At 45.2% G+C, this 22,959-nt stretch overlaps 1 protein-coding gene across 2 annotated transcripts in view; it reads left to right on the forward strand.

The window, feature by feature from the left end:
• Positions 1-20,175, forward strand: part of THSD7B (thrombospondin type 1 domain containing 7B) — a 501,312-nt gene extending 481,137 nt beyond the window's left edge. For both annotated transcript variants that reach the window (XM_073545559.1, XM_073545560.1), the window contains 5 exons: positions 2,452-2,547; positions 8,853-8,935; positions 14,801-14,990; positions 18,445-18,532; positions 18,920-20,175. In XM_073545559.1, coding sequence (XP_073401660.1) covers positions 2,452-2,547; positions 8,853-8,935; positions 14,801-14,990; positions 18,445-18,532; positions 18,920-19,001 — 539 coding nt within the window. In that variant the 3' untranslated portion in view covers positions 19,002-20,175. The remainder of the gene's footprint in view (positions 1-2,451; positions 2,548-8,852; positions 8,936-14,800; positions 14,991-18,444; positions 18,533-18,919) is intronic.
• Positions 20,176-22,959: the final 2,784 nt, after the last annotated feature.

Here is a 22,959-nt window from a genome sequence, read left to right on the forward strand (position 1 = left end):
GGGTACCTTCACCTTTCCTTCAGTCGTGATGACCTCCCTCGCGGATCTTTCACTGGGGCTGTCCTAGACCAATCTACCACCAGCGCTTCACCTGCCCGAGGTTGTCATCCAATCATTACCCCCGGGGCTCCGTCTGTCCTGCGGTCCATTGTGTCAGGGCCACCCCCCTGATTGTCTCTTCCTGTCAGTCCCCTGGTCGAGCTCTTCCACCGTTCTCAGTCTTCTGTCCTGAGTCTTCTCCTCCTGAGCTCCTCCGGGACTAGCCTAGCCTGGAGGCCTGTCCTGTCCTATTTATCCCCTCTCTCACTGGGAATTTCCCTTCTGGGTTCCTATCCCCCATGACTAAGCAGTTTCTATAGCCATAAGCTGATGTCAAGTCCTGAACTTCACTCCCCCCTGCCATCTTGTGGTCAAATCTCGGTACTGCACTCCCTTTTCTGTCTTTCCCTGTTGTTACCTTTCTGTCATTGCCAATCTCCGTCTGTAGTGCACAAATCGTCCCCTCCTACTTCCATTCAAGTCTGTCCATCAAGTCACCTTCCCAACACTTATGCCAGAAGAGATCTGGACTCTGCAGTTATGGGGGCAGCAGAGCGGTGGTGAGTTTTCTGCCCCCCCCCCGCTATGTAACAGTATGGGGACTCCACTTCGTGGCTGAGGTACTGCCGTTCCTTCAACTTCTCTATAATATCACTCATAGGTTATGGGGGAATATTCAGGAGGAAGAAATGTCTTAAACAAACTTGTTATCCCGGTGGCTCCTATTACAGGACCATGCTGGTATCCGTGAGCTCTGCACCACCGGCCGTTCTGTCACATGTCCATACAGGCTGACTGCATGGTGGGGGGTCAGAGATAATATACTGGGGGTGGGGGATAGGAAATTATACACTGGGGGCAGGGGGGCGGAGTTATACTTTGGGTGCAGGGGGGCTGGAGGTTATACACTGGTCCACTGGGGGGAGGGGGGGCTGGAGGTTATACACTGGGGGCAGGGGGGCGGAGGTTATACACTGGGGGCAGGGGGGCGGAGGTTATACATGGGGTCGGAGGTTATATACTGGTCCACTGGGGGGTGGGGGGGCCGGAGGTTATACACTGGGGGTGGGGGGCCGGAGTTTAATACTATGGGGGTGGGGCGCCCGGAGATAGTACACTGGGAGTGGGGGGCCAGAAGTTATACACTAGTGATGGGGGGCCCGGAGATTGTACACTGGGAGTGGGGGGCCAGAGGTTATACACTGGTGGGGGGGGCCAGAGGTTATACACTGGTGGGGGGGGGCAGAGGTTATACACGGGGGGTGGGGGGGCCAGAGGTTATACACTGGTGGTGGGGAGCCAGAGGTTATACACTGTGGTGGGGGGGCAGAGGTTATACACTGGTGGTGGGGGGCCCAGAGGTTATACACTGGTGGTGGGGGGCCCAGAGGTTATACACTAGTGGTGGGGGGCCCTGAGATTGTACACTGGGGGTGGGGGGGGCGGAGGTTATAGACTGGGCGTGATGGGACTGAATACAAGACCTGATTTCAGTTCTTAGGACGTGGGGCTGAAAACTTCTCTCCATACAGAGTACTCAGTACATCGTACATATACGGTGAGTATACTTATGGAATATATACATGTATACCCGCTCTCGGACGCATGGCTTTCCCACAGTCCCACGAGTCCTTGGGCCGCATGTTGTTGCTATAGCACCTGCTTTTAAGGTCACTACATTCAGATCCTTGTATCCTTGCTGCACATTATAACCTATTTGATGTGATTCTCCATCGTAAGCTGATATTGCTCAGGTGTCCTGGATTGTGACCCCATCCGGTAAACCCTCACCTACCTGGTGTCCTTCTGTGCTGCTTCCCCTGGAGGACGGTAATGGGCAGCGATCATGATCAACCTCAGTGTAGACACAAACACTCCCCCTGCTGGAGGCCGTCATGTCCTACAAGCACCGTACTTGTAGATGTATCATGGGGGGAATGTAGAGAGGGATGGGCTGCCGCTCCCCTTTCTCTTTGCACTTTTTACCCCCCAGTTATGTTTTTTATGGCATTTAAAGTTGTCAAAGTAATTATTTCCACAATTTCTACAGAGGCCGACTTGGCAGCAAAATCCACAGCTGAGAGGCAGAACTTGGCAGCGCCGGTCTATAATAATGGCTGGCATACATTTCAGTTACTCTCTCGGCCTCACTTAGAGTTTATTAATAATCCAGGATTCCGGCTCCGCGTTAGAAGCTTTTGCACCTTTTTGGCTCCAGCATCATATATGCCCGGTGTTCCTCTCCACTGGTAATAGAGATCGTATCCCCGGGATCGAGTCCGTCGCCTCCGTCTAATTCAAGCAATTAGTCGCCGACAGATGGAGGTTTCCTGCCTTGGAAAGAGAATCAGATAAATAATAATTTGCAGGTGACTGGAGGGCTAGTAATGCGGCTCGTCTGCTTATTCGCAGGGGGGAAGTGTTTCCGATACTCGTGGAGGATGAGCCCCTGGATGGATAATAAGAGGTCGGTCTGGTGCCAGCGCTCGGACGGCATGAACGTTACAGGTACAGGACTCATCCCCGTATATCGTCTGTCCTCTAGCGACATTTATTACCGTCTTGCCTTTTAATCATCTCTGAATGTCAAGTCTCCGCGGATGGAGATTCAGCTTCTGATCTGTCTCTGGAGACGTTTGGTTTCCAAAAAGTGCAGTCATTAGTTACTGTGCCACTTATTAAATAAATACCTGGAAAATTCAGATTTTTTTTGTTTTTTAATTTGTAAATTGCAACATTTCTGTATTTCCACCACTGATTAGTCCACCATAAAAAAAATGCAAACTAACCTCTGTACCCCTGTAACGATGAAAATAACCCGGCGGCCACACTCTTAGCAAGTAGAGTTTGCCCCCAAAAAGAGCCGGGCAGCAAGAAAACACCATAACTGTAACATCTCTATTCGGAGTCCCCCCCCCCCCCAACAAAGCCAAGCTGCCACAAAATCCCAGAACAGCACCATCTAACTAGAGTTAGCCAGTCACAGACTCCCATGGTATGTACATATTGCGCTTATTCCACCTGTCAGAGGTTCCATCCTAAAGCTTTGAAAAATTTGACGGACTTATGTCAACCTCAAATCTTAAATTCTATGAAACTATTTTAGAAATCTGAGTTTACATTTTATTGTTGAATTATGCAAGTGAACCGTAAGTGCATCATGGCGGACACCGCGCTAACAGCTTTGCTGCCCCTCTTCCCCCCGCCTGCCGCCTCTCTTCTCTCAGTGATTGACAGTTCACTCTTTCAGTGACCTGCCTCTCCCACCCAAGATCTAGCACAAGCACCTATCATTTCCCAGGGCGGTGCATGCACAATAAGATCCTGATCTGCTAAGTGACCATCTTCTTTACTCCTGCTGCTCGTTCATCTTAGTGAGGCAGGCGGTCAGTGTCTGGCAAACTATGCAGATCACTCCAGACACTGACCGCCTTCTTCATCAGGAGTTTACTGTGTAAATTACGCTCCCCAGAGGCTGTGAGATACTCTGTACCGGGCCGGTCATCTTAAAGGGATGAGTCACAGTGGCAGTGACCTAGTCCGTGGCCCCAGGCGGTCATGTAAAAGGGGAGTATTGATTAGGGATAAAGTTTATGTAGTGATTCGTGACGCCAGTTGGAGTGTTCGACTATAGTATAGCCGGCACTGCAGATGATCCCTGGGGGGGTAGATGGTGATGGCAGTGCAGATGTTTAACCCTCTCCAACCAGGGCCGACCCCCAGAGATTGTGATGGAAGTAGAAGGCACGGAGTAATAAGGCAGGAGACAAGGAAAGTCACTTCATCATTTACTGTAGTTCAGGTGCAGTTCAGAGGAAATATTACAACTCTCACCAGGTTACAATCTGCTCTGCAAAATGGGAGTTATCCTTCGCTCTGCTGTGACTCATTGTAAGCTTCCTGCTATTCTAATCCCTTCAGGGACCAAGACTTCCCAGAATTTGGGACTTTCCAGGATAGCCACTACTCACTGTGTTTTCCTCCTCGGCAACTTGCAGCTTGGATCCTGTGTGAAAATTCAAGTTCCTTCTTGCACAATCCTCCACTGATCCTAGTTCACTGCAGTCTTCCCGGGGAAAACACTCTGCTGTTGGTTGTATAAACCCACACAGTCTCTCAGCTTACCACCCTGCTCTGAAAGCATGGATGGCCTAGGGGCTGATTCCCTGATGCTTCTTAGCTTTGCTTCTGAAGGAAGCCAGAGCGTTCTCCATCTTCCCTTCTTCTTCACTGAAAACAACAACTTTCGACTCCTCCCCCTCCTAGTTAGGGTATGTCTGCAAAGCTCTAAGCTTCAGACAAGTAAGGGAGTGAGGTAAATTGTGTGTGTGTGTGTGTTGTGGTCTCTAGCAGAGAAAGCATAACTCCCATTGCTCACAAAACACATACAAAACAGTACATATTTATCCCTTTTGTGGCGATAAAGACGCAGGGCGCCACATATGCACTGCCCTGGGGAATAATGGCACTTGCACAAGATCTCAGGCTGGAAAGGCCGGTCACTGAAAGAAGAGTGACCTGTCAATCAATGACCGGAGGCAGGCAGCAGGCGGGGAATGGAGAGATAGCGGAGCTGTAAATGCAGGGTCCGCCGCAGTTCATTTGCATAACAATTTAACTATAAATTTCTCTAAAATATAAACCCAAGTTTCTAAATTAAAGGTACAGATGTAATCGGCATTACAGTGCATGTACATTATTATTATTTATTTATATAGCGCCATTAATTTCATGGCGCTGTACATGAGAAGGGGTGTTACATACAAAGTTATAGATATCGTTAACAGTAAACAAATTTACAATGACAGACTGATACAGAGGGGAGAGGACCCTGTCCTTGCGGACTTACATTCTACAGGATAGTGGGGAAGGGACAGAAGGTCGGGGTGCAGCAGCTCTGGTGGTGATGAGGCGGCAGCTCTGGTGGTGATGAGGCGGCAGAATGGTTATTGCAGGCTGTAAGCTTTCCTGAAAAGATGGGTTTTCAGGTTCCGTTTGAAGGATCCGAGAGTGGTAGATAATCAGACGTGTTGAGGCATGGAATTCCAGAGGATGGGGGATATTCGGGAGAAATCTTGGAGGCGGTTGTGTGAGGAACGAATAAGTGTGGAGGAGAGTAGGAGTTCTTGGGAGGATCGAAGAGTACGTGAGGGAAGATATTGGGAGATTAGTTCAGAGATATAGGGAGGGGAAAGGTTGTGGATGGCTTTGTAGGTCAGTGTTAGTAGTTTGAACTGGATTCGTTGGAGAATTGGGAGTCAATGGAGGGATTTGCAGAGGGGAGATACAGGGGAGTAGCGAGGAGAGAGGTGGATTAGTTGGGCAGCAGAGTTGAGGACAGACTGGAGTGGTGCAAGACAGTGTTGCAGTAGTCAAGGCAGGAGATGATGAGGGCATGTACAAGAGTTTTAGTAGATTGAGGGCTGAGGAAGGGACGGATTCTGGAAATATTTTTGAGCTGGAGGCGACAGGAGGTGGACCGAGCTCGGATGTGCGGTTTGAAGGACAGGGCAGAGTCCAGGGTTACTCCGAGACAGCGGACTTCCGGTACAGGGGAAAGTGTGATGTCGTTAATTGTGATAGGTAGATCAGGTATGGAAGATCTGTGAGATGGGGAAAGATGATGAGTTCAGATTTGTCCACATTGAGTTTGAGGAAGTGAGAGAAGAAGGAGGATATGGCTGATAGACACTCCGGGATTCTGGACAGCAGAGAGGTGACGTCTGGGCCAGAGAGGTAGATCTGAGTGTCATCAGCATAAAGGTGGTACTGGAATCCATGGGACTTTATGAGTTGTCCCAGGCCAAGTGTATAGATTGAGAAGAGTAGGGGTCCTAGAACAGAGCCGTGGGGGACTCCAACAGAGAGAGGGCGGGATGAGGAGGTAGTGTGGGAGTGGGAGATGCTGAATGTGCGGTTGGAAAGGTATGAGGAGATCCAGGATAGGGCAAGGTCTTTGATGCAAAAGGAAGTGTGGACATGTGTGGACATGCTGCTCCAGGAGTTTGGAAGTGAATGGGAGCAGCCATATTATACATGAACAAAGAGGGAGAAGGAAGGAGTTTCTTGGTTAAGAGTATAGCTTATTTATAACATTACATTTTAAATGGTGCAAAAAGGTACAAAAATAGTAATAGTAAAGTGCTCAAGGATGGAAACATAGGATCACCGGTGCCAATTACCAACCAAATGCATACATGATAAAAGGCAAATAGCTGCTCAATGCAATATGTATAATAAATAAATGTCAAGTGACACCATAAGATACACTCATGTCAAGAGCAGCGCTTACCAGTGAGTATGAGGGGCAAGAGGCACCCCAGTTATACATGGACTGGTGGGTTGCCTATCCCCAGCAATTGGGAAGTTATTCCCTATCCCACAAACTTGAGAATACCCATTTAACTCATTATTATTCATGCGGGCAAAAAACATAACATCACACTAAAAAAAAAAACCCTATAAAATACAACGAAGTGTGGCAGAACTCGTATAACTCGACCACAATTACATCGTTCATAAGACCCAGAGCTCAATTATACAGACGTAGCACAAAATGAATCTGATCATGAGAATATTGGGCGTCGCAATGGAGAGGGGCGAATTCAACAAGAAAAGTAACCGATCTGAGCACAAAGGACGACCCGAGGATTATGTAAGGATTTAATATTCAATTAAGATCGGAAAACCCTCTGCAAGGTTCTGTTCTTCTGAATCTTATCATATTTTCTGAAAACTTTCTTAAGCTGGAGCTGTAGATTAACCGGCAGTCCCATGTAAAACCATGCCCATGAAAATGACTGAGTTTGCTGACATAATCCTGCCTTTTGAGCGTTACCTCTGTGCTCTTTTCCATGACATATTTATTGCATCCTTTAAGTGGGCAGTAGCCAAAAACGACAGGTTTACTTATGTGCGATTTATGATAAATAAGCTTTAATTATAACCCTGGAGGAATGACCGGATCCAGAATGAGAGCCGGACCAGCAGTGGCGGAGATTAACCTGTAAACCCTGTATAGGAGTCCCATATACTGCCGTCTTCCTAAATCCAAGGACTGATAATATTTTGATCCTTGCTATAACCAGAGACGTGATGACAAATCAAGGTCATTTGCCCAATGTAGCGCTGCTCTCTTCCCGCCACTAGGGGGCCCAATGCATGGCGTTCCAATAGGACCAGGCAGAACAAAGAGCGGCCCCTAGTGGTAGCAACCCACAATGAAGATTTTAACAAGAGAAGAGAAGTTCTGTGCTCTGCTCTAGGGTAGAGCTATACAGTTAATAGGTTGAGATGTACCAAGTGGTGCATGATGCATCTGATAGCAAAAAAGGAAGCCATATTCCCACAATGCAATGTAGCAGAGCCTAATGCGCTTCAGTTGGGATGTAAAGGGTGCATCTTGTTACAAAAATGCTATAGCTCCCACAATGCTATGCAGCAAAGCATAATGTGTTAATATAGATCTGCTAACATGCAGCTTTTTTTTTTTTTTGCTCAAAGATCAGCTCCTTTCAACTTACTCTCTTAAAGGGCATCTGCCAGCAAGCTTTTGCTATGGAATCTGAGAGCCTTATGATGTAGGCTCTGAGACCCTGATTCCAGCGATGTGTCACTTACTGGGCTGCTTAGTGCAGTTTTGATAGAATCTCTGTTTTCTCTAAGGCTATGTGCACACGGAGTTTTTTGGCTCTGCGGATTTTGTAGTAAAAACCGCAGATAAATCCGCAGGACTAAAGTCCTGCTGTTTATCTGCGGTTTTGCCTGCGGTTTAGCCCTGCGGTTTTACACCTCATAATGGATGAGGTGTGAAACTGTAGCGTTTCTGCACTAAAGAATTGACATGCTGTGGATTGTAAACCGCAGCAAAACCGCGCGGAAAAAACCGCAGCATGTGCACTACGCTTTTTTATTTCCATAGGAAATAAAGGTACTGTACACCGCAGCACAATCTGCTGCGGACCCGGATCCGCAGCAGAATCTGCACCGTGTGCACATACCCTAAGTTTGTTCTAGCAGGGCTCAGAATGCTGAGCTGAGTATAACCCCGCCCACACCCCTGATTGGCAGCGTCCTGTATACACTGCCAATAAGTGGTGGGGGGGCATGGTTACACAGGTTAGCTGGACTGCCTGGCACGTGACACCTAGTCCTGCAGTGATAATCTCCTGTTGATAAAACACTGATTGTATTGAAATTACATCACACAGCCTGATAATTGACACAGTGCTGGAATCGGGGTCTCTGACCCTATACTTTTCTCCAGATTTCAGATTATATAGCAAAAACCTGGTGACAGCAGATTCCCTCTAACTATAACGAACCATGCTCTGATATATTGCATTATGGAACATGTAACGTTTTTGCTAAAAGATGCACCCCTTACATTTCCCACAAAGCAATGCAGCAGAGCGTATAGCAGTGAAGTGGATCTGCTAAGATACAAGGGTTGTATCTTTTACCTGTCGCCAAGTGCCCAGCTTTTGGAATTTATACAGTGTCGCAGACTTTGGAGAATATTCAGAATTTTTGTGTCTTCCCCCATCCGACGTGTGCTCATCCCTCCCCCTCTGGCCTCTATCATCTTGCAGTGCCGCAGAATACTGTGCTGTATAATAAGCAATATAATGGGATATTTGCAGCATCGATCCCTGCCGCTGCCACTCAGGATCAGCGAACCTCCGCACCGGCACAAAAGGGACAAAAACACAGCCGGAGCGCAAAACATTTTGCAGAGGGCTGCTGTCGAGGCGGGAGGAGGGTGAAGAAAGTGGCTTAAATAATATCAGGTATTGATGTTTTTCTCCTTGCAGGAGGCTGCGCTCCGAACTCCCGGCCGGCAGCTGTTCGACACTGCGACCCACCGTGCAAAAAACCATTTTCGTATTGTATGCAGGTAACCTACTTAGAAAAGACGGACTGGAAGCGAAAAGAACTGTCAGAAGGGAAATGCTGCCTCCTAGTGGAGGTTTGGGGTAATGGGTAACATGGACATTGCATTCCGCAAACTTGGTTGCAGCTTATTGAGGATCATTTTCCGATTAGTCAATGGGCGTCAGATGGTTTGTAGTTCTCGACTTCTACAGGGACCATTTTTTTAATGAAACCCAATTGCAAAAAAAAAGTGGGGTACCGCAGGGATCGGTGTTGGGACCTCTTCTCTTCAACATATTTAGTAACGATCTGGTAGAAGGTTTGCACAGTAAAATATCGATATTTGCAGATGATACAAAACTATGTAAAGCAGTCAATACAAGAGAAGATAGTATTCTGCTACAGATGGATCTGGATAAGTTGGGAACTTGGGCCGAAAGGTGGCAGCTGGGGTTTAACAATGATAAATGTAAGGTTATACACATGGGAAGAAGGAATCAATATCACCATTACACACTGAACGGTAAACCATTGGGTAAATCTGACGCGGAGAAGGACTTGGGGATCCTAGTTAATGATAAACTTACCTGGAGCAGCCAGTGCCAGGCAGCGGCTGCCAAGGCAAACAGGATCATGGGGTGCATTAAAAGAGGTCTGGATACACATGATGAGAGCATTATACTGCCTCTGTACAAATCTCTGGTTAGACCGCACATGGAGTACTGTGTACAGTGGGCACCGGGGCTCAGGAAGGATATAATAGAACTAGAGCGAGTACAAAGGAGGGCAATAAAATTAATAAAGGGGATGGGGGAACTACAATACCAAGAGAGATCAGCAAAATTAGGATTATTTAGTCTAGAAAAAAGACGACTGAGGGGCGATCTAATAACCTTGTATAAGTATATAAGGGGACAATACAAATATCTCTCCGAGGATCTGTTTATACCAAGGAAGGTGACGGTCACAAGGGGGCATTCTCTGCATCTGGAAGAGAAAAGATTTTTCCACCAACATAGAAGAGGATTCTTTACAGTTAGGGCAGTGAGAATCTGGAATTCCCTGCCTGAGGTGGTGGTGATGGCGAACTCAGTCGAGGGGTTCAAGAGAGGCCTGGATGTCTTCCTGGAGCGTAACAATATTGTATCTTACAGTTATTGTTAGGTTCTTTAGAAGGACGTAGATCTGGGGATTTATTCTGACAGAATTTTATAGGCTGAACTGGATAGACAAATGTCTTTTTTCGGCCTTACTAACTATGTTACTATGTTACTATGTATGTTAAATGAGTTTTATTAATAATTTTGCATCATTTGGCTTTAACAAGCTCTTTATTTCACTGTCGGCTGCAAAAAAAACCGAATCAACTAAGAATCCATCAGCGAGTTCGTTCGGACAAGGAGGTTGCACCTATATTATCTTTAATTTCTCTGAACTCTGATTTATGATCACGGTCCACATCAAAGTACTTTGTGGCTATAAATTAGATAAATCTGAAAAAGAAAGATAAAAAGTTACAAACTCCCTGTCAGAACGAGCTCACTGACAGTTTCTCACTGAAATCATTCTACAGCCAGGAAGGTACAAGGAAATTAAGAGCCCATATAACCAAAATGGTGCAAAGGTTTTTTTTTTTTTTTTGTTTGTTTTTTTTTTAAAAATTAACACTAATCATTTAGATGAGAAAAACCGACCTGACCTGTTCTGACCTCTCGTTCTTATACATACAAACCCATCTGAGAAAGCAGAGCTGCAGTATTAAGCATAGAGGAGAAGGAATTTGGTGGATTTCTTGTCACCTTACACCAGCATGAACTGATCAGAAGAAGCCATCAATTCAGCGATAACACTTTTTGATAACACTAGGGGGCGCTCACTAAATATAAAGTCATCAATGAGTTCCGTACTATTTTTTACAGAAACAGCGCCACCATGGACAGCATCCGGCATTGCAGCTCCTTTCACTTAAAGGAACTGTCCAAGATTAGAAATCCATGGCAGCTTCTTTTCAGAAACAGTGCCACATGTGACTGTGGTTGGTGCATAGTATTGCATCTCGGCTCCATTGACTACTATGGGGCTGAGCTGCCGGGCCAGATACAACCCTTTGCCATTTGGCCACTATGATTTGGTGCCAGACTATTTTCTCTTTCCAAGGGCAATGGCCGGATATTCTTAGCAGCTAAGAATGGAGAAAACATTGTGAAATAATTAAAAATTAGCACGAAACAGTTAAGAAAAGTCTTTCCGTGTTGTTCAAAAGAGCAATTATGTGATAAATTTGAGATCTTTTCAGCACTGAGTTGACCCGGAGTCCCAGGCTGACCACCCTCTACCCTCTGCGGGCTGGAAGAGCTGCAGGGAGAAGAAATAATAGTCCCTGTACTGACACAGTAGTGACTGGCGCTAAGTAACGAGTCCTTCCAGGGCGCATTCTGGGTATGGGTCAGTGCAGTCTGCAGAGTACAATGAATCATTATGTCAGCAGCATAAATTACTTTACAGCTTCTAAAAGGGGAAGCTTGTCCTCCTCAATGTAGATTTCTAGCAATGGCTTGCAATAGGAACTTTCATTAAAGGGATATACAAATGTTTAGCTGCAACTTCAAAAGTTGCCTGAACTGCAGCACCAGACACAATGCATATATATGAGTGGCACGTCGTGTGAGAGGTCATCAATATGACATCAGAGGAGGTCCGAGATCCAGCACCCCCGCCAAACAGCAATTTGAAGGTCCCATGGAAGCTGAAAATAAACAGTATATGGAACAAGAATAGCACCACTCTGTACAATGTGTAGTGGCCATTCTCGGGCACTGCAACTTACTTCCCTTCCCATTCACTTTAAGGGGTTGTCTTGGACTTTAACATTGATGGTCTCACATCCAGCCTATATTACTGGGAAGGACATACAGATCTCACACCCAGCCTGTAACACTGTGAGAAACACACAGACCTCACATCCAGCCTATATTACTGGGAGAGAGGCACAGATCTCACATCCAGACTATATTAATGGGAGAGACACGCAGCCCTCACATCCAGCCTATATTACTGTGAGAGAGGCACAGACCTCACATCCAGCCTATATTACTGGGAGAGAGGCACAGACCTCACATCCAGGCTATATTACTGGGAGAGACACACAGGCCTCACATCCAGCCTATATTACTGGGAGACACAGCCCTCACATCCAGCCTATATTACTGAGAGAGGCACAGACCTCACATCCAGCCTATATTACTGGGAGAGACACACAGACCTCACATCCAGCCTATATTACTGGGAGACACAGCCCTCACATCCAGCCTATATTACTGAGAGAGGCACAGACCTCACATCCAGCCTATATTACTGGGAGAGACACACAGACCTGCCATCCAGCCTATATTACTGGGAGAAACACAGATCTCACATCCAGTCTATATTACTGGGAGAGACACACAGACCTCACATCCAGTCTATATTACTGGGAGAGACACACAGGCCTCACATCCAGCCTGTATTACTGAGAGAGGCACAGACCTCACATCCAGCCTATATTACTGGGAGAGACACACAGACCTCCCATCCAGCCTATATTACTGGGAGAGACATACAGACCTCACATCCAGCCTATATTACTGGGAGAGACACAGATCTCACATCCAGTCTGTATTACTGTAAGAGACACACAGATCTCACATCCAGTCTATATTACTGTAAGAGCCAGACAGACCTCACATCCAGCCTATATTACTGGGAGGGACATTCCCACTATATAAAAATCTGTTTGTCCCTCTCAGTAAAATAGGTTGGATGTGAGGTTTGTATGTCTTGCTCTAGTAATATCCCTTTTTTCCTGAGCTTATATCATGTGTTTTTCTTCTTGTCTGTAGTTTTTTTTTCCGTTTACATTACTTGTTAGAAAACACAGATAACGCTGAGCATATTACAGTGTCATGTTAAAGTTTTGGCACCCCTGGTCAAAATTAATGTTATTGTGTACAGTTAAGCAAGTTGAAGATGAAATGATCTCAAAAAGGCATAAAGTTAAAGATGACACATTTCCTTGGTGTTTTAGACAAAAAAACTAATCTTTTATATTTTTTAAAGTACAAAAAGTAAAATGGACTGTTTGGGCACCCTGCATGTTTAGTACCTAGCAGTACCCCCTTTTGCAAGTATCACAGCTAGTAAATGATTTTTGTAGCCAGACAAGAGTCTTTCAATTCTTGTTTGAAGGATTTTCATCCACTCTTCCTTAGATAATTCATCCAGTTCTGTGAGATTCCTGAGTCGTCTTGCATATTCTATTTTGAGGTCTAGCCACAGATTTTCAATAATGTTCAGATTAGTGGACTGTGAGGGCCATTGTAAAACCTTCAGCTTGTGCCTTTTGAGGTCGTCTATTGTGGACTTTGTGTGTTTAAGATCATTATCCATTTATAGAAGCCATCAACCTCTTTTCACCTTCAGCTTTTTTATAAATGGTGTTATATTTGCATCAAGAACTTATTGAAATTTCATTAAATCCATTCTTCCGTCTACCTGTGAAATGTTCACAGTGCCATTAGGTGCAGCACAACTCCACAGCATGATTGATCCAACTCCATGCTTAATGGTTGGTGAGATGTTCTTTTCCTGAAATTCTGTGCCCTTTTTTTTGTCAATACATGCCTTTGATCATTGTGGCCAAATAGTTCTATTTTAACCTCATTGGTCCACAGGACTTGTTTGCAAAATGTATCAGGCTTGTTTAGATGTTCTTGCATACTTCTGATGCTGAATTTTAATGGTGAGGATGCAGGAGAGGTTTTGTTCTGATGACTCTTCTATGAAGGCCATATTTGTGCAGGTGCCTCTGAACAGTAGAACAATGTACTACGACTCAAGAGTCTGCTAAATCTTTCTGAAGGCCTTTTGCAGTCAAGCAGGGGTTCTGATTTGCTACTCTATCAATTCTAAGAGCAGCTCTCACTGAAATTTAGCTTGGTCTTCCAGAACTTATGTTGACCTCCACTGTTCTTGTAACTGACATTTCTCAATTACATTTCAAACTGAGGAAAGGGCAACTTGAAAACACTTTGCTATCTTCTTACAACCTTTTCCTGCTTTGTGAGGCTACACCATTTCCATTCTGAGAGCTAGGCAGCTGCTTAGAAAAACTCATGGCTGTTGTTGTTTGGCACAAGTTTAGAGGACGCTGGGTTTTTATATTTGCATCACCAGGCCTTTCCTAATGATGAGAGTGACCAAGCCATAACCCTAATAAGCACATTAAGGTCTGAAACCTCGGTCAAAAGTTATGTGAGCACATAATTTTTAAAATGTAATAAATTAAAATATATTTACATTTTTTTTGCCTAAAATACAAAGGAAATGTCATCTGTAACTTTAGGCCTTTTAGAGATCACTTCATCTTCAACTTCCTTAACTGTTCATAATAACAGTAATTTTGACCAGGGGGCCCCAAACTTTTACATGCCACTGTATATGGATTGGATACATGGATGGGGGGTTCTGCACTCCTGAGTAGCCCCCTAGGTGATCCCTTTAATGTGCCATGTATATTTATGTTTCGTTTTATACATTGATATCTGCAGTCCAACGCTTCTTTTTTTACGTTCATGACATGGAGAGGCCATCACATGAAACAGAGCATCAATAGCCCCAACCCAGAAGAGCCGTCTGTGGTCTATCATCCATATTGATCAGCCGCGCACACAGATCAATAATCCTTCTTTATGTTTCTGCTCGAGCTGCATTCACCGTTCATTGCACTCAGCCTACGGAAATGTGTCCTCCGCAGGTGGTAGACGGCCGGCGTGCACGACTCCACAGAAGGCTTTTATAGGTTACCATCGGATATCGGTGGTTTTTAGATGTTTTTTTTTCCGTTCCACAGAGCGGAGTTTGCGGCTGCGAGAGCGGATACACACAGATCATGAGATCGAGCGGTGTCCTCGACTACTGCTTAAAGGTCCCGGGCATCGAGTCTAAGAAGGCCGACGTAAAAACTTATATTCCCAAGAGTAAACCCATCAACTCCAAACTCCCGGAGATATTCAACTGGTCGATTCAGCTATTTGACCAAGGCAAGTATGAGAAGAAAAAGTCTATGGCGCCTAGATAGGTCCCATTGTGAAAAAAAATACCCCATGGCTATTACAACCCTATGGACACAGGTAGCGAATATTTGCCTTTATATTGATAGTTTCCTGCAAATCCAATAGTAATCGGCAACATTAAGGCTACAGTATGTGCACACTTAGTTTTTGTTTCTGCGGATTTTTCCGCACGGATTTGTGGCGCCCCTGAGGCTCAGTCGCCACAGAGGTACTGCACCTTCTCTTAAGTTGCAGTGCCCCACCATCCAGGTAAGGTGGGAACTCCTTTCCACACTCCAACACTTGCACCCCACACAACAGGGTAGTTCTGCATAACCACATTGCGGCTCCTTGCTTAGAGAGTAGCAGAGCATCTTTGGTGGTTCCCTGCTTGGAACACTGGACGTGCTGGGAGGTGGGTGGAGTTAAGATACATAGAAGAGTGGGAAAGTGTAGGATTACGGGTCAGTCTGACAGAAGGTCAGTCTGGTAGGAAGTCACTCAGACAGGAGTGAGGATCCCTGGAAGAAGGGATGGAGGAGGGAGTGCTGCAGCTGCCTCAGTGATCTGAGCCAGCTGGTACGGGAAAGGAAAAGAAGGAGAAAGACGTAGAACTGCAACCAAAGCTTCCATAAGAAAGAAAGACAAGTACGGAATGAAGGAGTAGAGAGAACAGAGAGGACGTGGGTTTGAAGAGGAACCCTGCCTATAGGTTCTCAGCGCAAGGCCGGGGCCCGGTCCCCGAGGTTGTATGGACACTTATGGTTCTGCAGCAGACACCGGTGGAGTAGTTGGCTGTAAATGCACTACTCCCATCTAAGACTTGGGGCACAACAGCAATTGGATAGAGAGCCGGGACTCAGGAGTAGGGAGTCCCCGAAGCAGGCTACAGCTGTCTGCCATACAAGTAGAGTTCTTGGGAACATCTGACAGGAGGAACTCCAGTGTAACTCAGTACTAGGAGATCTTCACACTTTAAGGCGCTATAGAGGAGTCGTTCAAAATCTAGGCTGCAACACACCATCAGTCCCAGAGGATCTGCATGCAGCGTCGGCCTAACATCCTACGTGCCGAACACCACAGGTGGCGTCACGAACTATTCCATTAACTACATCTCCCCATTGCTTGGGCACCCAGGGCCACGGATCGGGTCACCGCTGCTGTGACACATCCCGCTGACACCGGCCCGGTACCGAGTACCCCACAGGGCGACCCAGATTTGTAAAAATCCACAGTTAAATTTCAGGTCAAAAGACCTGCGTATTAGCCTGCGGTTTATCACCTATTCAATGGACCAGATGGTAAACTCCAGTGGAATCCGCAAAAAAGAAGTGACATGTCAATTCCTTCTGCGGATTAGAAACCGCAGCAAAACCGCGCGGAAAATTCCGCAGCATGTGCACAGCGGTTTCCATTTTACCCGCAGGGCCAGAAAAGCTGCGGATCCGCAGCAAAATCCGCAACGTGTGCACATAGCCTTACCTCTTCCCGTAAGGCCAACTTTTTTTTTTTTTCCACCGTATGAGGGTTTGTGTTTTGACGGATCAGTTGTAGTTTTGATTGGCCCCATTCACTTTACCATCCAATGTACTGAAAAATGGGGAAAAAAATAAAATTCCAAAAGAGGAGAAATGGTGAAAATTAAATGCAATTCTGTCTTTTGTAGTTTGCTTTGTTTGTTTACATGGTGTCCACTGTGTAGTTGAAATATATCATTCTGTGGGTCAGTGTGACTATGGATATAGTAAAGTTGTTTATTTTTTTTAAGTTATGAAAAATATTTGGGAAATTTTGTAAAAAGAAAAAAAAAATTGCTTTGTGTCTCCGTATTCTATGACCCTTTGCATTATTATTTTTCCGGTGATGGAGCTGGGTGAGGGCTTGTTCATTCCATAGTGAGCTGAACATTTTACTGATACCATTCTCGGTGGCTTACAGCGTTTTAATCGCTTTTGATTGCATTTTTTTCAGCAAGTAAGAAAAAACCTTGTTTTAGCGTTTTCATTTTTCTTCATTTCAGATTTGTGTGGGTTGTACATTTACAGATGCAGAAATACCAGACCTTAATGAGGGAAAAAAGAGGATAGATTCCACCATCTCTACATATACCCTATGTGGAATTTATCCTCTTTTCCCTTATTAAAAAAATAGTAAAAAAAAATAATAAAAATTAATGTGTATATAAAATTTAACCCCTTTTCCCTCATTAGAAAAAAATATAAAATAAATATTTATTTTGTTTTACATATTTAGTTCCATTAAGGAACTTGAACCTGCGATCGTTTCAATGCTTGTTCTATGTGCTGCAATACAGCTCTATGACAGTCATGGGGGTCTTCAGCAGGCACCTGGTAGCATTGGTGATGGGCGGCGTTGGAGTCCATTGTGCACCGGCAATCGTCAAATGAATGTTGCGGTCAGTTATTGATAGCGACATTTAAATGGTTAAATATGAGCAACTCTGCTGCTGTTACAAGCAGACGGTGGCAGTGTAGCACAGCCGGCATCTAGGGGATATGGAGCCGGGTCTGATCCTGGGTTCTCTCCACACATGAGGACTTGACATAGGAAGAACTATGTCTGATATGTTGGGAAGATTTAACTAATCAGGCTAGAGAGAAGTTGCAGCTGCCTACCCTTCTTATTATTTATTTATTTTTATAAGGATAACAAAAAAAAGTTAAAAAATACAGATTTAAAGAGTAACTAAACTTTACTATCCTTTGTTTTCTAAACAATTTTGTCCAGCATGGAAAGTTCTGAAACTTTGCAAATTACTTTATTTAGGGAATTTGTCACCATTTCTGTAAAGAAAAAAACAATAGCATGTAAGCAGCTACAAACCCCGGCTTTTCGTTTCTATCAGAATGTTCTGATTTAGAGTACAGCTGATGGCAGTGATGGGTCAGCTTACCCCCAGAGCTAGTGACATCGGTGCTGACCCATCACTGCCATCATCTGTACTCCAAATGAGTACTTTCTGATATCAAAGTAGCTGAAGGCAGGGAAATAGACCGGAGAAAACTCCAGGTTTAGAAGCCACTGACGGGCATTTTTGTTTTTTACAAGTGTGAAAACAAATCCTCCTAATAAAGTGATTTGCAAGTTTCATAACTTTCCAAGCTGGATCAAACTTATTAAACAGTAGATCATCTCCTGATGACACATTCCCATGGAGTTGAAGGCTGTAGAAAAGTAAGCGATTGACTAGGAGACCTCACAATGATGCTACTAAATGGAGAGATCAGGATCCCATGACGCGAGCCTGCAAGAAGCTTCTGGTCCCGGTAACATTCCCGCATTTGGTCACACTGCAGATCCCCCAACCAGAGGTCCTGTCCCATAAGACAACGCAGAGAGAACACAGAAAACCCAATTTTATACACCATCAGGTTTGGCGCTGTCTCCATTGGTGTTGACGCATTTCCTGTCTCGTTTGCAGACGGACGAGTGAGTCTCTGGGTCTACGTCGCAGGCGTTGGGAGCTTCCTCATCTTGGTTTTCCTCATCATCATTTCTTACTTGGTCTGGTATGTATTTTTTTTCTTTTTTTTAAGATTTTGTGACATCCAACCACAATCTGCCTCCCATGCATGTCAATGGTGTTCCCATAACCCTCGGTCACATGCTTCGGAAAATTTCTGGGCAGATTTCGGCCATGGAAATTACAGATTTGAATTTATTTGAAAAGTCCATGGGGTAGAAAAGGATGGCCATTTACTCCAAAAACAGTGCCACACCTGTCTATGGGCTGTATCACCGTTCAGGTCCATTGAAGTGAATAGTCCTGAGCTGCAATACCACACACAACCTGTAGACCGGTGTGGCACTATTTCCTATATCTTTTTTATTTCTGGTATTTTCCCTGTAGACGACGGTTCATGACATTTTGTTGTCTCCTGTTTTCCAACTTGCAGCAGAAAGCCACCGAAACCGAAGACAGTATTTCCTCCACAAAAGCCCCTCACCTTGGCCTATGACGGAGATTTTGATATGTAACTCACGATGTGGAATATTCAGCTGCCTTAACTGTCATCCCAAGAATTCCGAAAAAATAAAAAGTAAAAAGAATTCTAAACAAACAAAGGAAAAAAAATAACGGAAACATTTTGGTTGTTACAATTCTTCTGGGTGAAACCTAAAATGTGTAGGACTGGAGACAATATGGAGGATGTGGGATGGATAACCCAAGTGGGTCGTGCAAAATTTGCCTCTGTGGAACGTGATACCGGACTCACATTTCGATCTGGACCCCCGACATCTTGTAAAAAAAAAAATCAGGATTTGTTTTTATGCGTTTTGGTCTCTACAAGACGCGAATTAAAGCTTTTTAGACCAACTTATTCCAACACTTGGAACGCCTACAGTCATCGGCTCCAATAATGGTGTCTGTCCATGCCAGTCAAAAAAAATTATCCGGGTCTTCTCCTGACCTGTTCAGATACCTACAAGGGCACGTGGATTTTATACAAAGGGGTCAGAGAATGAATCAGGAAGGAGGATCGCCCTGTAGGAATGTTCGCCAATCTGCCGGACTCGAGTCCTTCTTACCACAGTCCGCGGCTTTCCCCTGCAAATTACTTGGGGGGGTTACACTTCAAGGTGCACCGCCGATCCGGGGTCCTCATCGTTTAGATGGAGTTTGCAGATCCTCCTTTCTTTGCAATTATATTCACACAGTTCTCCGAGAAAATCAAGAAGTTTTTGCAGTGAATACGGAGGCACATCAGGAGCACATGGCGGGCGCCAAATGTATTATGTGTTTTTGACACTTTTTCCGCATCTGTCGGTGCATGCTGGGAGTTGTAGTTTCGCAGCTGGAGAGTATCGACTTGAAGATGACGATCGTAGACGATCCGGTGATACAGTCGGCACACAATAGTTTCTCGGCTCCTGGCCGTGCCGCCATCTGTCCGTCACGTGAAGGCTGGAGTCTCCTCTTGTCCCTCCCCAGTATTATATGCAGTTGTATATATTGTATATACTTGATCTCACATTTTAACACCTGCAAAAACAGTTTTTTCTACATGGGATTTTGTGATATATTTATAACCCGAATTTTGTATTTATGTACAAATCTATCATCCGTCCGCCTCCACCAGTGAAGCCTTCAGCGAAAGACTCGTGATGGGTTCAGTAATTATTGCAAATAAACGTCAGTCAGAAAAACTTCTGCAGATCGTTCCGCTGTCTTATATCACATGTTTGGGCAAGACCTCAGGGGATGTCTCTCAGGAGTGTGGGAGGGGCCCGTCTTGGTGGACATGATGCAGTAAGGGTGCTACATAGAGTGGCATTGCCATAAGCATCGTAACTGGCCAATCCTTGGAGTCAGTGTTACAACTGGTCGATGGCAGTGGGGTAACTTGAGGCTCATGGGCCCCAATGTAAAAGCTCCAACGGGGCCCCCAATTATTGCAAGTTGTTAATAGTACTGGTCTTTTTATATAGGCCAAAGGGACTTTTTGGGCCCCCTAGTCTCCAGGGTCCGGGTGTGATTGCAACCTCTGCACCAATTGTACTTACACCCCTGATTGATGGGTTCTCATAAGTAAATTGGCCATGACTGGTGTCACGGAACATCTCCAATATAAACCATTACACCTCGGGACTTCTATGTCTTGAAAAATGTTTAGTACAAGTCCTATTTGGGCTTTTTGGGATCCTAAGTAGCGAGGTCTGCTGGAATCCATGGACAGTCCAAAGGCACACATTGCATTGTTTTTTCATGTCCCCTCTTGGAAGTCTCACTGCTGAGCAAATTATTGGAGGCTCCATAAATTTAAAGTGTGATTGTCCATGGTCTAAAATGCAATGCTTTTTAATTTCGTATTATATGGGTATGGTGGTCCAAGTTCAGATTCTTTTGATTAGGAGCCTCAATTCCCCTCCATAGACACAAGTTGAAACCAAATGTTGCAGTCGCCACTAGAGGGAGCTCACTGCATACAGATTTAATATGAAAGTCTGTGCGTAATCAGTATGCAGCTGACTCTCCAGCTCCCCCTGGTGGTGACTTGAGAAGCCAGCGTGTTTTATCTTTAATCTACAGTAGTTGTGTAATAGGGATTTGGAACTCTATATTAAAGGAAAAGAAGAACAAAAACATTCTCATCTCCTTTTAAGATATAAGAAATTAATTAGAGCTTTTAATCTATGTTAATGAAACAAAAAACACAGAAACCCAAAAATAGTTTTCATAGATTTTTCAACTTAAAATCATCAAAGCTGTGTGTGAAAGGGCTGACCGACTCATGTCACTGGCTATATCAGCCCTTTTCTCGGCACAGAAAAAGAAGGGGGCTGGCTCAGCAACAGTCAACCGGCCCCATTCACACACCGCTTTTATGATGACCAAAAGTGGAGCTGCCGAGACTTGAGCAAATACCAGAAGAATGAGACAGTTTTATGATTGAAAGGGAACCCATCAGCATGTTTGTACATATGGTTGTAGCGGTATGGCTCCCAAGAAAAATATATATTTTTTTTATACAGTTCCTATGTCCCATTTATGGGAAATCATATGCAAATCAGGCTGGAAGTGCACTGGTGCATAGTCAACTGCTTTTACTAGATGCGCAAATGTAGCCACCCCCTCAGGGCTGTGGGTTATTCAGTACCGGGCCGGTGTCTTAAAGGGATGTGTCACGGCAGAAGGGACCCAGTCCATGGCCCTGAGTGTCCATGTAAAATAAGAGCTGATGGGTAATAAAGTCTATGCGTAGATAAGTTCGTGACGCCACCTGTGGTACTCGGCAATAAAGGTGTTAGCTGACGCTGCTTGTACAGACCGCTGGGACTGTTGGTGATGCAGCAGAGTTGGTTCAGCTCTCCACAGGCAGAGCTTAACCCCAGGGCAGTGTAAGTGCAGGATGGTGGATAACTGTAGTGCAGGGCTGCGTGTGTGATCAATAGACCGAAGCACTGGTGCAGATGGAAATGGAGATCCAGCAGCCTGAAAGCAGATCAGGGTCCCTTGAACCAAGTGTTGTTGGAGGCCTCCTTTCTGTGCTAGTGTCTGAGGTCCCTGCAGCTTGAAGCTATACTCGGTCCTCTGTTCCCTACAGTCCTTAGTACTTGCCCTTATGGCAGGCAGCTCGAGCTTCTTCCTCTGTGGCAGCTCCAGGCTCTCTTATGCTGCTGTGCCTCTGGAGTTTTGGTTAGGCCAGAAGCCTGCAATCTCCGGCTCTCCAAATTTGACTACTGAGACTGTCGTTCCCAGACAGCCATGGACTCCGGTGTCCAGAGCACTGACCTGGGCTGAGCTTCTTTACAGCTCCACTTCCCCAGGCTTTCCTTAGCTCTTTCTCCTTTCCTCTCTCTACTTTAGTCTGGGGAGCAGCTCCTTCATGCTTCCTGCTCCTTCTCACTCCCAGACTCAACTAACTAACTCCTCCCCCAGCCCAGAACTTGCTGGAAGCTCCCCTAAAACTGGGTTCAGAGCTCCCCCTTCTGGTCTGGAGTAGGAAAAGTGTTGTGTGCAGTGGTTACCTGATCAGGGAACGCCTCTCTGCTTCCAGGCATGTCATTCACCCCCCGGGAGGGAGGCAATGCCACTGTGGCAACCGGAATCCTGGGGTGCCACACAGACACGCCCCTGAGCACTCCCAGGCTGATTAGCATATTATTTCTGTTCTGGATTTCTCATGAGTAGAGCATCAAATCTTTACAAATAAAATATAATTTTTATTGGGGGGCAAGCGCTCATACAGTTAAATCCTGATGACTGGTTCCCTTTAAAGGGTATTCCCATCTCCAAGATCCTATCCCAATACATAGTAGGTGTAATAATATTAGCAAATACCTCCAATTATAAATGTAGTATAGTTCTTCTGATTCGCTATGTCTCTTTCCTTATGTGCAGGACCTTAGGTATCCATGGTTATGACCACTAGTAACTAGCTGTTACTATATCAGTAGTCGTAACCATGGATATCTAAGGTCCTTAAATGTCCTG

The sequence above is a fragment of the Dendrobates tinctorius genome, unplaced genomic scaffold (assembly GCF_039654945.1).
Source record: "Dendrobates tinctorius isolate UK_male_01 unplaced genomic scaffold, ASM3965494v1 ptg000143l, whole genome shotgun sequence".
In the NCBI taxonomy this organism is placed as follows: domain Eukaryota; kingdom Metazoa; phylum Chordata; class Amphibia; order Anura; family Dendrobatidae; genus Dendrobates; species Dendrobates tinctorius.